Source organism: Oryzias melastigma, linkage group LG6 (genome assembly GCF_002922805.2).
Source record: "Oryzias melastigma strain HK-1 linkage group LG6, ASM292280v2, whole genome shotgun sequence".
Taxonomy (NCBI): domain Eukaryota; kingdom Metazoa; phylum Chordata; class Actinopteri; order Beloniformes; family Adrianichthyidae; genus Oryzias; species Oryzias melastigma.
Window position 1 is genome coordinate 21,861,287 of NC_050517.1, and position 14,421 is coordinate 21,875,707.

At 39.0% G+C, this 14,421-nt stretch overlaps 1 protein-coding gene across 11 annotated transcripts in view; it reads left to right on the forward strand.

The window, feature by feature from the left end:
* frmd4a (FERM domain containing 4A) overlaps positions 1-14,421 on the forward strand; it is a 102,215-nt gene that overhangs the window by 68,153 nt on the left and 19,641 nt on the right. For 9 of the 11 annotated variants that reach the window (XM_024280911.2, XM_024280912.2, XM_024280909.2 and 6 more), the window contains exons 2-6: positions 4,483-4,548; positions 8,928-9,022; positions 10,522-10,614; positions 12,987-13,071; positions 14,189-14,245. In XM_024280911.2, coding sequence (XP_024136679.1) covers positions 4,483-4,548; positions 8,928-9,022; positions 10,522-10,614; positions 12,987-13,071; positions 14,189-14,245 — 396 coding nt within the window. Of the gene's footprint in view, positions 1-1,553; positions 2,472-3,550; positions 3,634-4,482; positions 4,549-8,927; positions 9,023-10,521; positions 10,615-12,986; positions 13,072-14,188; positions 14,246-14,421 lie in introns of those variants that run through there. The other 2 variants (XM_024280914.2, XM_024280913.2) reach the window with 2 other exon arrangements.

Below are 14,421 nucleotides of genomic sequence, written 5' to 3' on the forward strand. Positions count from 1 at the left end.
TCCACTTTTGACCCTTTACAAAAATAGAAATCCAGCAAATCAGTCCTCATTCCAACTGGTTAGAAGTTTGCTTTCCTGCCTTACAAAACTATTTCTCACATTTTGGTTCTTGCCAAACTATTGACAATTTAGTGCAGGAGAAAGGGGCCATGAATGTTGGATACTAAAAGTTTGTGTGATCCTTTTAATCTCTGTCTCAGTTCATGAATCTGCCTCCTCTGGCACAGCCGTCTCCCTCAAACAAGGAGTGTTTTCAAAATCTCAGCTTAAGTTTTAGGGATGACACGCTTAGCAGTTTTTCTTTTCTTTTCTAAAGTCAAAGCTGGCTTTACTCCCCTTTCCCAACTGCCCAGTATGTTTATTTTTCCTTTTCTCCTTCTCATGCATCCTGCCAACAACAGGATCCTTGTGACAGAAAACTGAGGAAGTTACCCATAAAAAGAAAGATGTATTTGACCGGAGAATGAAATCAAGGGCTTGGCTGTGTATATTAAAGCCAAAGAAAGAGTCATCTGGAGATGTTTAAGTTGGACAGGCCAGTTTCCGGTGTCTGGAGCAGGCCAAAAATATCCAGAAACAGAAAGATCCGGCTGCAGGAGAAAAGGATACACCTCCTCGTTTCTCATGTGAGCATTTTCAAACGAAGCTAAGTTTGGGGATTGTAGAACATGCTGACAGGAAAGGAGCAGTTAAAGCCTAAAACACTGAATTGAACTTTAAGTCTTACTCCAATCATCTTTTAATCTGTTATATAAGCATTGTTTTTGAAAAAATGTATATATTATGGTGTTACCAAAAAAAAAAACATGTTTTTTAGGACATAGTTTTTGCAGAGCGGCAGTAGTTCATCAGAATTTCACTTCTGAGTTATTGGCGGGAATGTTGGGGAGTAAGCCTACCCTCACTTCCCATCATCCCTTTTGTTTACTCTCTCTCCCGTAGCTTACAGCCACTTAACCCCCAACCTAATATTACTGGTGCAACAAAAATAGCAAAAAAATATCAAAACTATCCAGCCGTACAGTTTTAGCCAGATACCAGTGCGGATGAAGACGAAAAAAATGTAGATGGATCTAGACGTCTACACGTGGATCCATCAGAATCTACCTTTCTTTTTTATTTCAAAAATGCAATTTAAACTTAATGTTTTTTATATATGTCCTTCATCATCAGAAAAAGACACAAAAACGTGTCAAAAACACGATTTTCATTATGGGTCTTTAATATTTACGAGGACAACAATGTTGAATAAATCCATACCTTGTACAAATTGTTTTACTGCATTTGATTTCTAAACTTAGCAAGTGTTGCTGATGCTGCATGCTTGACCTGCAGCATCACAATGTTTATTGATATACACAAACTACCTGAGTCATTTCAAGTTACCAATGATCTCATTTATGCCTCATAGTAACAATATTTATGGTACCATAGTAGTGCAAAACATTTTGTTTTTTATTTCAATAAAAAAAACCCTCCTGATTTTCTGTTCTAGCTATAAAAGATTAATGACAAGCACCTTAATGTAGGTCAGAAAACCTCTCAACCTATGAACTGATGTAGATGAGAGGCCTGAACTCAAGGATAGTCTGAGAAAAAAACTGATGTAAGTTCAAGCAAGTGGCACTAAACCCATCAATAATCCTGTCACTTTAACGTTTTCTTTTTTTATATATGAATATAATCCCGTCATAGCATTAAAACATAATTTCCTTAAGAGAAACGGAGCATTCGGGGTCATTTTTTTCTGGCGTGTAATGTGCAGACTGTTTGGGTGTAGGCATGCGCTCGTGCGCACACAGCCTCAGAGGTCTGCAGTTTCTCATGACTGGGAGCCGCTGCAGAGAATTTCCCCTCATCTCCTCCTCTCTCCCCGCCCCCACATCTTGCCTCCATTATTCCGAGCAACTAGGCTGCGAGAGGAATAACATACCTGAAAAAAAAAAACAGATTTCAAATCGTAGCAGCCCATTTCTTCCGGTCGCTCCCCCCTCCGGTTCGCTGACCGTTGGTACGGTCTGTGCTATCCGCACGTTCCCTGCTTGACTGTTGGTGCCGGTAGAGGAAAAAAAAAAACGGGGTGAGGGTGGGGGGGAAGTCGACCGTCTTTGGAAGCGCGAGGCGCTGTTTTCCGTAAGGAGGGATGAGAAGCTCTGCCGAGGCTTCACCGCTAATTATCGCCTAGCTATCAAAAAATTGGCTGGAATGACGACGATATAAGACGGAGACAGCGGGGACATACATCCATTTTTGAGGGGGAGGAGGTTAATACTGTCGCTAACTAATGGTTAAAAACATGGATGCTGATGTGCCTCTTCCTTTGAGCCGGTCAGGGAAACGGGTGTTCTTTGATGATTTCGTGGCAGGAACACGACTCGTCTCCTTTTGGGATTAACATTCCTGCCTTTTTAGCCGCAAACCGGTGCCAGTGTCTTTGAGGAAGCCGCGTTGACGGAGCCTTCGTTGGCAAGGTACTGACCAAAGCATCACCAGGAACTGTTAGTATGTAATATGGTGTCAGCTGCACCAACGAGAGTCTATTAAGTGTTATATTTCTTCTTAAATCCTACTAGTTTTGTCTCTATTTGACTAGCATGAATGCTAACCCATTAAAATGTTGGTAAATTACACATGAGTCACAGTGTAGTTTGCACCATATATATATATTTTGACCCAGATCTACCTACCTGAATAAGCCCTGTGTTAGTAGTAATAAAATACTCCTGATACCTAAAAGAACATTTAACACACTGAACTATCAGAATCCTATTTGCCTGGCAATACAACATTAAGTTGAATGAATTATTCATCCTTGAGTTTATTGAATCTACTGTTCAGAGAGACCTAATCACATTTGGTTTTCACAACAAGTTGAAGCTCACTTGAACGCACCAAATGCCACAAACTGGATTGCATGTGGGGAAACTAATAAGTGCATGTTTCCATTGCAAATTTAGCTTTCTTAAAAGAAAAAAAAAAATAACGAGAGCACTGATTTGCTACCTTGACATCAAGGTTTGCTGAATTCCCAGCTGATTGCCAGGATGAGGATGCTCCTGTGGGAGTGAGTCTGCATTGCAGCTTATAAGGTTCTGCAGGAAATATGTTCAGTCATTGCACATTTTCCAGAGTCAGTTTGCAAATGTAAGATACACAATAGTTTAAACCCTTGTTGTCAACCCCTGACTGTGCTCTAAAGTAAGGGTAGTTTCTATTGCTGCATCCCACACACAAGAAAGTGGAGCACAATGCAATGTAAAAAAAAAGAAGAAATATACTGTAAGAGTGTATGAGTAGCTGTCTGCACAGGTGCAGCCAAGCTAAACACAGTAGCTGTAGAAGATCAATAGCAAGTGGGAGGGCTACCCCAAACCTGCTGAGTTGCCAAAGCCACACCCACACACACATGCATGTGTTGGCACGAACAGCCATTCAGAGGAGTTCTCATTGAGATGAGTGTTGAGGCATACATGTGTCACTTTTCCACTGTTTCTTTTTTTTTACGGTGTCCTCACCTCCTCGTGATATCTCCCTCCCATCTCAATGCAAGCTTGCAGAAATGGTGGGAAAGTAGAAGTGCAGCAGACACACCCTCGTTGAATTCTAGTAGCCTGAGGTGGTGACAAGGTTAAGGTTTGCAAACCGGTTTTCTTGTGTTTATGGGTGACATGTTGAAAAATGTTATTTGCAATAAGTATCTCTCAAGTTCTGTCTTCTTTTTTAATCCTACAACTTTTCTCTGCATTGTTTTCCACCACTATACTAGTTTTATTCACATAAAAGGCAGGTATGAGAGGAGTGAGTGTCTTCAGTGTTCTCCATATTCTTTTATCCTGTCAGATTGTGGAGAAACTCCAAATAAACTGAAAAAACAGAAGAGTATTAACGCATACTAACCAAGTCAACACTCTTTTACAAGTGTTTTATTCTCTTTTTGCAATCTACGTCTCAATTACATTTTTGTTTACCATAGTTCGGTCAGTGTAGATAACATCTCACTTCTTTCATTGCACCTGCTGTGGTATGTTCATTTGAACCTAGCACACATGTTGTTTTGTCTTTTTACAGTTGTGTTCAGCAAACTTATGTTAAGACTACTATGAACAGGTTCCTTGTAGAACCTAATCGACCTACAGTTTCTCTTACTGTCAGGGCTACAACTGATAGAGAATATGTTTGCTGCTCTCTTTTGGAAAAGTTATAGAGGGAAACAGATTAGGAGACTTTTGGTCTACTGTGTGTATCTAACAAAATCCTGCTAGGACTTCAGTGGTATACCACACAGAGAGGGGAAAGTCCGCTCTTTGAGTAAAACCTACTGAACTTGTTGATGTGTTTTTGAAGTAAAGTATCATCCAACTTAGTCTAAGACTTTAAAAACTATGTGAAAGTTATAAGCAGCAGTGTTATATTTAAATGTTTCTGCATTGTTTTATCTAAATGTGTATGCAAAAATACTAAATCTATTTTTTTGTCTCTTAGATGACAGAGGGAAGGCGATGTCAGGTCCATCTTTTGGATGACAGGAAGCTGGAACTCCTCGTACAGGTGAGTGCTTTGTTTTTCTCTTTCCACTCCTTCTACAATCTCTTGTTGTAGCTTATTTCCTTAACAAATAAGAGATGCTGCCTCATTTTTGTTTTAAGAGACTTGATAGTTGCTAGCAATTGGAGATTTGGCTAGTGTTATGTGACTCTGCACTTTCTTAATCCTCATCTAATCTTTGCGTTTCTGGTATAGTCACTCATTGTTACAGAGATTTCAGATATAGTGGGTTCTAAATATGAGTCTCTCAACAGTCCTTAAGTTTCAGGGATTTATGTCTTCACTGCAAATCTTTAAGAACCAATTTGAAACCAGCACCCCAAAAAGATGTCTTTGACCTTCTTCAATCAGAGATTTATTCTGTAGCTTTTCTTTGTTCAAGCATTTTCTTCTGAGTGCTTTGCTAGATCGTCTGAAGCATATTTTTTTGAAGCTTCGCCCGCTGTGGGGTCTCAGAACATTACCTGGTTCATGCAGAGAGGCATACAGACAAGAGACAATAATTGGCCTGGAACTGGAGAAGAGGAGCAAGCAGATAATAGAAGGACCGGTACAGAAACTCAAGAGGCTTAGAGGAAGAGAGAGCAGGGAGATGCTCAGGAACGGAGAGACAGGAGATGACATTGAAGAGAGAGAAGAAAAATGAAGGGGGGAGTCAAGGATAGGTCTGCTGACTTCCTGATTTGATTACTCTGCCAGAGATTATTCTCACTTCAAATTGGTACTTGTTTTTGCCACTCTTTCACACACAGTCTCCGTCTTCTCCTCTCCATGTCGTCTTTGCTCATGCATTTTCCTGCTTCCTGTTGATTCCAGTAAAGCACTATAGAAACTACTGGTCTGTTTTAATCATAATTTCTAAAACTCATTTATTTTTTATATCAATTTTAAAACTGAAAAGAAACAACTTAAAGGGAACTTAGTTATTTTCTACAAATCTTAAATTTTAGTTTATGCAAGTAAATTTTAGACTATAAAAAGTCTGAAATGTGATTTTTTTGCAACAAGCAGCTGTTGCAGTCAAGACAGAAAAGGGAAGACGGAGTTGTGTTTTTTTCTTGTTTCCTTCCATCTGTGGAGCAAATGTTTTGTAGGTCACTGAATTGTTATGGAGGCCATAGAGAATTACATCGTGTTTCACTCAACTGAGAAGTCAAGCTCTTGTTCTATTTTCCAAAAGAAAACCTTTATTAATTAAGTGTTCACATAACATAAAAAATAATAAATAAAAAAAGAACAAATCTTTACTTTCTAAATGGCTTTTACACACAGCTCTGTTTCTGGTTTTAATCTGTCCAAGTGTGATGGCCATCTGGGCCTCAGAACTAGCACTGTACCTCTGTGAGGGACTCCTCAGTCCCACAGGTGTCATTCACCTCAGCGCTCTACCTTATTCTCTTTGTTCACAATGACACAACCTTCATAGTTTGACTTTATTTAGAGATTGAAACACAAAGCGTACACTGGAGGGACCTGCAACAAATTGACCAAGTCACACAGATTTGAGTGAACACAGACCTTAAGAAGCTTAATGACTGATGGATACATGCTTGAGATCATCACTAAAACACAGCTTTGTGCTGTGTAGGCTGCCATGATAAGTTAATTGTTGCCCCATTAAATTTGAGAAATTCTTGGAGCACCAAGGGCCTGTTTTGCCGTACACAAAGATGCGACTGTCAGTTTAATGAGCCTCTTTTGCACGTTCATTACCAGTCTGTGGGTAAGCTATACTGTGCGTCTCCCAACCCCTTCCCCTGTAATTCTCACTCAGTTAATTATCTGTGCTGCTGAGCAGCTATGGGTTAAATGTCTGTGAAAAACAATGTTGTCTAAGCTTGCAGAGAGCTGTACCATCTAATGAATGTGTTGTGTTTGCTGCCTTTATGAGTATCTGCATGTGTTTGTGTGCATGCCATTGTTCAGTCACTGTGCCTGTCCCATTTAATTAACCGCACAGTTGCAGTTCTTTGGGAAAATGGTGATCATGTTCACATTATTGTCAAAAAAATTCTAAAATGCCCCAAAAAGTCTAATTTAAACAGTTTGCCACTATTTAAAAGAAATACCAGACAGTCAATATAGATGCCATTTAGGTTTCAGTTGGACTGTTTTATATTTGCTGCATTGAAATTATGGCAACTGTATCTATTTCCCATGTTTGCTTCTTTTGAACTGACTGACAACTTGTGCTGTCTTGTGAATCAGCTTCAGTCCACTTGTGTGGGGTGTTATTGTCATTTGTAGAGAAAACAGAATCCAGTTATAATGCTAAGGCTGCCTTCAGGCTGAATTTAAGCACAAATCACTGCAGTAATAAGACAGAAAGCTAAGTCATCTCAAAGGCTCTTTTCATTCTTTTTATTCTTAGTCATGGCCTATTGGTGTTCAGCAATGTATCATGGTTTCAATTATTTCTCTCCACATCATGTTTCCGTCTTTACTCAATGTGTCTGCATGCTCTAGTCTCCACACGTGTTGGTTCTTACAACTTCCTCTCTTTGTGTTTCTTCAGTTGTGTTGTTACCAAGGTAGTAAAGAACTATATAAGTACACACCATTTACCATTTACCAGGTAGTTGAATGTTCTCTGGTAATGGGAGGCTAACCATGTATATTTCTCAGACTGAACCAAAACACGAATTACAACTAAGACTTTAAAGATAGTCTCTTTTCAGAGCTTCAATTCAGAAGGTCTGCTGTTGATCTTTATGGCTCCTTCTCACATGAAACATCAGTGCAATTCATGCTCTGGATAGAGGTACTAATTTTCACAGAGTCACCAAAAGTAAGATTTAAGACATTAAGTGTATTAGAGGTCTGGGCCCAGTGACCCCTCCCCCCTCACGTTCCAAACAGGAAGTACCTGCTGGCTCCAAGAAGTCAAAATCCCATAGACTTCTATTGAAAAATAAACAATTATTACCATTAACCATTCCTGCTCTCCTACCTGTTTTAAACATGCTCTTGCCAGTTCTAATTTTTTTTCATGATTTTTTTAATTTTTTTACAAATTATTCAAGTTATAAATTGACCAATCAGATGCCTCAATAAAAGTATGTGGTGCCTGCTGGCCATCACAGTGAACATTCAAAACGTTTGACAGAAGGAAGAGGTGTGGACTTCCAACAAGCCCACTCCAAATTGGCCAGAGTGGTTGCTATAGAAACGTTGACTTAAACCAATCATTGCTTACTGACACCGTCTGGCTCCAACATGGTGACGCCCATATCACAACAACAAAAAAAAAAAAAGGTGACTGGATTTACTCAATGTTGTTGGACATTTTCAATGGGTGACATCACACTCACTCGGTCCAGTACTCATATAAAGTCAGTGATTTAATAAAGGACACACATTAATATGATACGTTAATTGTCATATGATTCTTGTGGCACAGTTAGGCCAAATAGTACCCCTCATCTTGCTCGTGCTCCGAAAAACATTTTAGAAGTTGTAAGCTACTCTGTATGTGTCATAGTTGTGTGGGATGCAGCTGAGTCATGATATTTTCCTCTGGGTGTGTGTTTGTGGAGGTGTGTGTGTGTGTGCATGACCTCACCTCCTTTTCAGTAAATAACTCCAGTTAGCTTCTGACACTGAAGGTAGCTGTGCACGTTGTAGACAGTATAGGTCACTGCCATTTGTTTACTATGGCAATAAATTCTGTTTGTGTGTAGATGCACAATTGTATATATGTTCAATATTACTCAATAAATGCATTTTTTTTTACTTTCTGCTGTGTGCAGAAAGTGAAGTAAATGTGTTCAATGTCTACAGTGTCTTGTGAGCTTTGATTTGTCTGCAAATGTTTGTGTGTGTGTATAGGGAATGAGGCACACCCATGGTTAACCTCAGGGCCGGATCTACTTTTACTCATGATCTGACAAACCAGCAGCATATGGCAGCAATCCCTGATCTCTGCGAGGCTTTGAAGTGATTTGTCTGCTCTGCATGTTGATAAAAGACACTGGGTCCTTATCATATATAGTTTAAGCAAAATTTTACAATAGAAGTTAGCTTGAAAAAGGTAGTTCTGCTATGCTCTTCTTGGCCATAGCACCTAAAGCAGTGACTCTGCAGTCGGAGGTAAGGGTCAGAAAGGAGACTGGAGGGAAGCGTAGGGAAGGGAAGGGCACTTGCAGTGTCAGCAACATCCACCAACTTCATCCATCTTTTTTGTGCCTCTCTCTTTCTCTGTCTCTTGTGCTCTCTCTGTCTTTCTCTAACTTCACACACATTCTGCTTGTTTTAGTTGAACAAAATGTCTGGTCATTGCTTTAAATCTATAGATGTTGGAATAAGCTTTAAGCTCCATTCATGGTGGTTATCACGGTTATGAAAGAACACTAATCAAACACGTCATTTTTCTTTTTCTGCAGCCCAAACTGATGGCGAAGGATTTGCTGGACCTCGTGGCCTCTCACTTTAACCTCAAGGAAAAAGAGTACTTTGGAATTGCATACGTAGATGAAACGTAAGTCACATTTAATCTGTAAATCCCTCTAACGCCGCCATTTTTTACTCGTCTTTTCCACACCTAAACACGTATTTGGTCTGCATTTTGTCAGTTTGCTCTCATAAAAAAATGTCCTCATAGCAAAATTTACAAAATCAGTTTAGGTACAAATGTCTATGTCACAAAAAAATGGGTTATCTTTTAACCCTTCCGCTCTCTTTGGGGTCCAGTTGACTCCAACCACATATTGATATGTGATTTCTTCCATGACAAAGGTGGACAGGATTTTATGTCTGTCATGGACATTAGTGAAACTCAAAAATCAAAGATAAAAAAAAGTTCAGCGCACTGTCTTGGGGGGTCCAGATGACCCCACTTTTAATGTAAACAAACTAAGGAGAGCGGAAGGGTTACAGTCCCACTTCAGTCATTTTTTGTTCGATTGTAAAAGCGTTCCCAGTGCTCCTATAATCATGATTATGCCATTTTTTGCCAAAATTTTAAAAAGTGTGTTGTTTTCTGGAACCTTAGTTTCTGCAGAGCAGCAGGAGTTAATTAGAAATTCACCTCTGAGTTGTGGGCCGGACAGTTGCCATGTTAAAAACACGATTTTCATTGGAGCAGCTCTAAACACAGCCTGTAAGAGGCATGGTTACCTGTATCTTATGAAAGGGCGATATCTTTATTCAACTCATCTCACTGTTTTTGGTTGCTATAGGAACAAATGTGTCATAAATATGTTAAGAAGATGAGAACAACAATATATTAGCAGGAAGGTTAGTGACTTGGTAAGTGTAAGAAGACCACTAAAGAGCATAACTGCTATTTCACTATAATAATTATAATTCTACTCAGAGTATCACATAGAACTGATCTGAACAGGCTGTCTAGTTACAATGGGCTCTGATGTTATTGCTTAGGTATTTATTGACTTAATGGATGACAGCAAAGATCACAAGGCCTTATCTGCCAGAAGGCCTGGTTAAAAAAGCAGTGCTTACAATGCAAATGTGAAATTCAAATGAGTCTTATTGTGTATTGTGACCCACAAAAAAACAAAGCACCATAGTGTTTTGACTGCACAGACATTCATCTGATTTGCATACAGGCAGACCGTGAATCTTTCCTCTAATGTAACCTTTGATTTCAGACACAGATGAGCCCGTCTTGTATGTCTTTGCTTTCCAGTCTTCCTTGAAGATTTCTGTGGTGTAGAGATTAGTTGAATTTTCCTGCAGAAGCTGTCTTCGTGGGAAAGAAAGTTAGAGAGACATGCCTCTCAGTTGCTCAGGAAACAGGGCAAGGTCACCAGGTTGGCAACCTGTCTGCAGTTTTTTCTCTCAGATGTGAAAAAGGAGACTGATAAAGTTACAAAAGAAGGAAACAAAAGAAGAGAATGTCAGCCGAAGAGTGAAACTCTGGGGTTTCAGGAGAAATATGTTATATATCTGTAATTCCTTGTCAGCTAGAAGACATCTCAGAGTAATGGCATTGACTTGTTGTTTCTGCATCACCAGGGGCCACTTCAGTTGGCTGCAACTGGACCGCAGAGTGTTAGAGCATGAATTCCCTAAGAAGTCTGGTCCCATTGTGCTCTACTTCAGTGTCAGGTAAGTCTGACTGTGAACCTTCCCCTCGTTTAACCCTTTAACACCAAAGCTTTAGCTCCAGTGTTGAAGTTCTTTGAATCAGCATAAATCTTCAATTAACGGAATTCAAACAGATTCTGAAGTGGAGAGAAGCAGCTTTACACTGATATGCAACACTGAAGGATCTGGTGAACCCAGACACGGCGACGTGCTTGCTGACGTCTCTGTAGAGCTCTCCAAAGCATATAGACCTTATAGAACTTCACATGTTAGAAGGAATAGATTAATAAGATTAGTTATGAAAAAGCTTCGACTGCCATGTTGAACTTCCGCTCCAGCATCTTGTAGCTACTTAACGAGCCTTTTAAACCTGCTGGTATGGGTCATATTTAAATCCTATGTAAATAACCTCACAGAGTCTATAAAATGCAAAGTTTCCTTACAGAGACACAGAGTAAATCCCTTTTGTGAGCATCCCTGTTTATATAACATGTGCAGCTTTACATTTTTTATAGTTTTTTTTTAAACACTAAACAGAGCAAATATATACTCAAGTGCATGACAAAACCCATTATGTATTTACTGTTGCAGTCATTGGCTCAGTGAAAAGCCAGCCCCTCACTGACCCTATGACAGCCGAGTCATAAAATAAAGTCTGAACCTCTCCTCTTTTATGTCTTTGTACAATGGCTTCAGTCCAGTGCTGGCTGTTACATAGACATTTAGTTTTATTTCTTTTTACAGTATTATTGATTTATGTGCTTGCGGAATGTTAAATTAGCAATAGAGAACACCCTTTTTTTTAAGATAAATAAATAAAAATTCTTTTCAGCAGCACGCCATGTGCAAAAATGCAGTCTGAAGAGAAACTCAGGCCCTTGCTTGTATTTTTAGTTACTCTATCTCCTTATTCACAATAACCAGAACTTAATGAGGTCACATAATATAAATACAACATGAACATTCAGCATAAAAGCATTATTTATTTCCTGGTTAACTTTTACAAGCCAGTGAAATTCATAACACCGTAAAGCAGCTTTGTCAGTCACATTGCAAAGACTCCCAGCAGATCCTGATTTTAATAAGTGTTCCTCACAGAAGTGTGTCAAACAGCTGTGGGCAGACTGCTGGGTGAAGGTCTCTCTCTGTGTATTGGATTAGACTAAAATGTGTTTGAGATTGTGATCATAGCTCTGTGAACTCTGACACAATTTTGAGTTGCAACCCCCCCAATCCCTTTTCCCACACAGTTCAACTCAATCTCTAACCTCAATCTCTTTAAATGTCACAGTGGGTGCATCTCCACCCAAACACATCTCAGTCACATTTGTAGACTCGTTGGCCCCATGTGCAGATTCATAGTGGAACAGCAGTGAACCCTAATGCCAGACCTGAATCTATTATGAGGCACAGCATGATGGTTTAGTCTAAAATTTAAGCTTTGTTTTGTGTGGATTTATAGACTTCATGTTGTCATTTTGTGGACGACAACATTATGCTGATTTTATTTGAGATTTTTCTTATTTTTACAGCATGTCTGCCTGCTGCTTTGCTGACAGTGTGCATGTCTCATCAACACCACAGCTTTAATTAAACATTCAAACTCTGAATATTGACAGGACTCCACTCATTCTCCCTCGCAGCTCAATGTGTAACGTGATTTAAGCCCTCCCGCATCGATCCGCCGACAGCCACTCTCACTCGATGCATGCACACACTCACTCGCATGCTCCTTTATGGACACATGTTTCGGCCACCTTGTTTAGTCCAGAAGAGATAAACATCTGTGGTAAAACACAAACAATTTCATTGGAGAGAAATCTGTATTTTTACTACAGCGGCATGCAGCCTCCCAGTGCACAGCTTCCTCCCCTCCGGTCCTGCATGCATCTACGCGCTAAATTTAGATGGCATTATTATGTCAGTTCCATGCTATATGCTCTGCCAGAAGTGGGTTACTGTGCTTTTCTCTCCAGTTGGTGAGTGTCTGTGTGTTTTGTGTGTGGAATCACTGCACCGTGCTGATCATGCACCGGGGCAAACAATTGTGCAAAGAGCATCAAAAGAGCGACTGTTTATGTGGGTGCATATGCAGATGGAGGAATGTGCACACACTACCAAAATAATAATGGACAGCCTGCACAGGGAGAGGGAGATTGGATGTCAAGGGAGGAAAAGATGTTCATTGAACTCTTTTACCTTCTGTTGGGGTTCGCCCCCTGCTGGCCATCTGTATTATTGCTTAATCATTGTCACATCTGAAACATGCACAACAGGCAAATGCAAACATGTATAAATATTGTAGGCAAGAATGGTGTATTTTATTTGGGGCTATACAGATAATTACATAGATAAAAGGGTTGACAATAATGAACTTTTTTTACATTTTTCAGGTTTTACATCGAGAGTATATCTTATCTCAAGGACAATGCTACAATTGAGCTGTTCTTTCTTAATGCCAAGTCTATCATATTCAAGGTAAGCTCTTTATGTCTCATGATAATGTCTGTTTTATCACTAACTTCAGATAAAGCTGCATCTATTTGCAAAAGCAGCATTCTTAGTATCCTCACCCTTTGCTATTTGATTCACATGTTTTTCCCTAACAACTTTACCAACCAAATAACCTTATATTTAGAAGTATGCCGCCAATTCACTAACCCAATTTTGGGATCTAAATGAAGAGCTGCCACCAGAGGAAAAAGCCTGGACCTCTGCTCTGCACACTGATTTTTGAGCTATTTGCATCAGCTGTTACTCATCACACTTTGCAATGTCCTACATCACAGCAACAAGCCAACAATTTGACACATTTAAAGCCATCTGCAATGCTGAAGCACATTTATATAGACCTTATGGATGACTATTAAAATTAAATCTTTTAGAGAAATCGCCATGAAGCAATTAAAATTAACTTTTGAGACATTTTGCATAGAGGAGCCATATCTGGTTAGTTGCATCATTAACATGTATTTACTAACAATGTGAAAATGATTAGTTTATTTGCACTTTTTATCTTTCTATGTATAGGTGTCATGTGGTGTTTTTTATGGTATTATTAAAGTGTAGTTATGTGTTGTAGCCACTGGAGGGCGCATGTAAACAAAGCTCAAGCTTTTGTCACAACCAGATTAAAAATTAAATATTTAGTCAAGATCCAAAATGATGATGCAGATGCATATACTATCACAAGTAGCTCAAAGCATAAAAGTAGTAAAGGAGCAATATTATTTTAATAATATTAAATATAACATATAAAAGTGAAGCACACAGATTTACTAACTGTCAAAGATTTTTAGTGCATTAGGACAATTTTTACCAAAATCGTTAGAGTATAGGTTTTATAGTGTTAGACTCTTGCAAACATTTGTTTCCATAACATAAACACAGAAGTATTTTATAGGTTTGAAAACAGTTTTCTTCAGAAATGTCATTATTTCTGAAGAAATAACATACTTTTAAATGATAAATTAAAAGTTTAAAGAAGCAGGAATATTTTATATTCATATTTCAGCACACTTTGTATTTCACCTATGCACTTTGCAACAACAATCGCAGGTATGATTCATGAATATCAATGTCTTTTCTTTTGCAGGAGCTGATTGAAGTAGACAGTGATGTTGTCTTTGAGCTGGCCTCCTATATCCTACAAGTAAGAAAAAGTTTACTAATTTGAGTGACTTGTGTTTTTATTCATTTCATTGCATTTGTTCTTCATATATATGCCATTTTCCATTCATTTAAGTGTGAAAATATGTTTGCTGATGTCTGTTACATCTCCACATGAGGGTTACACAGTGCAATAAAGCCACTAATATGTTGTTGCCT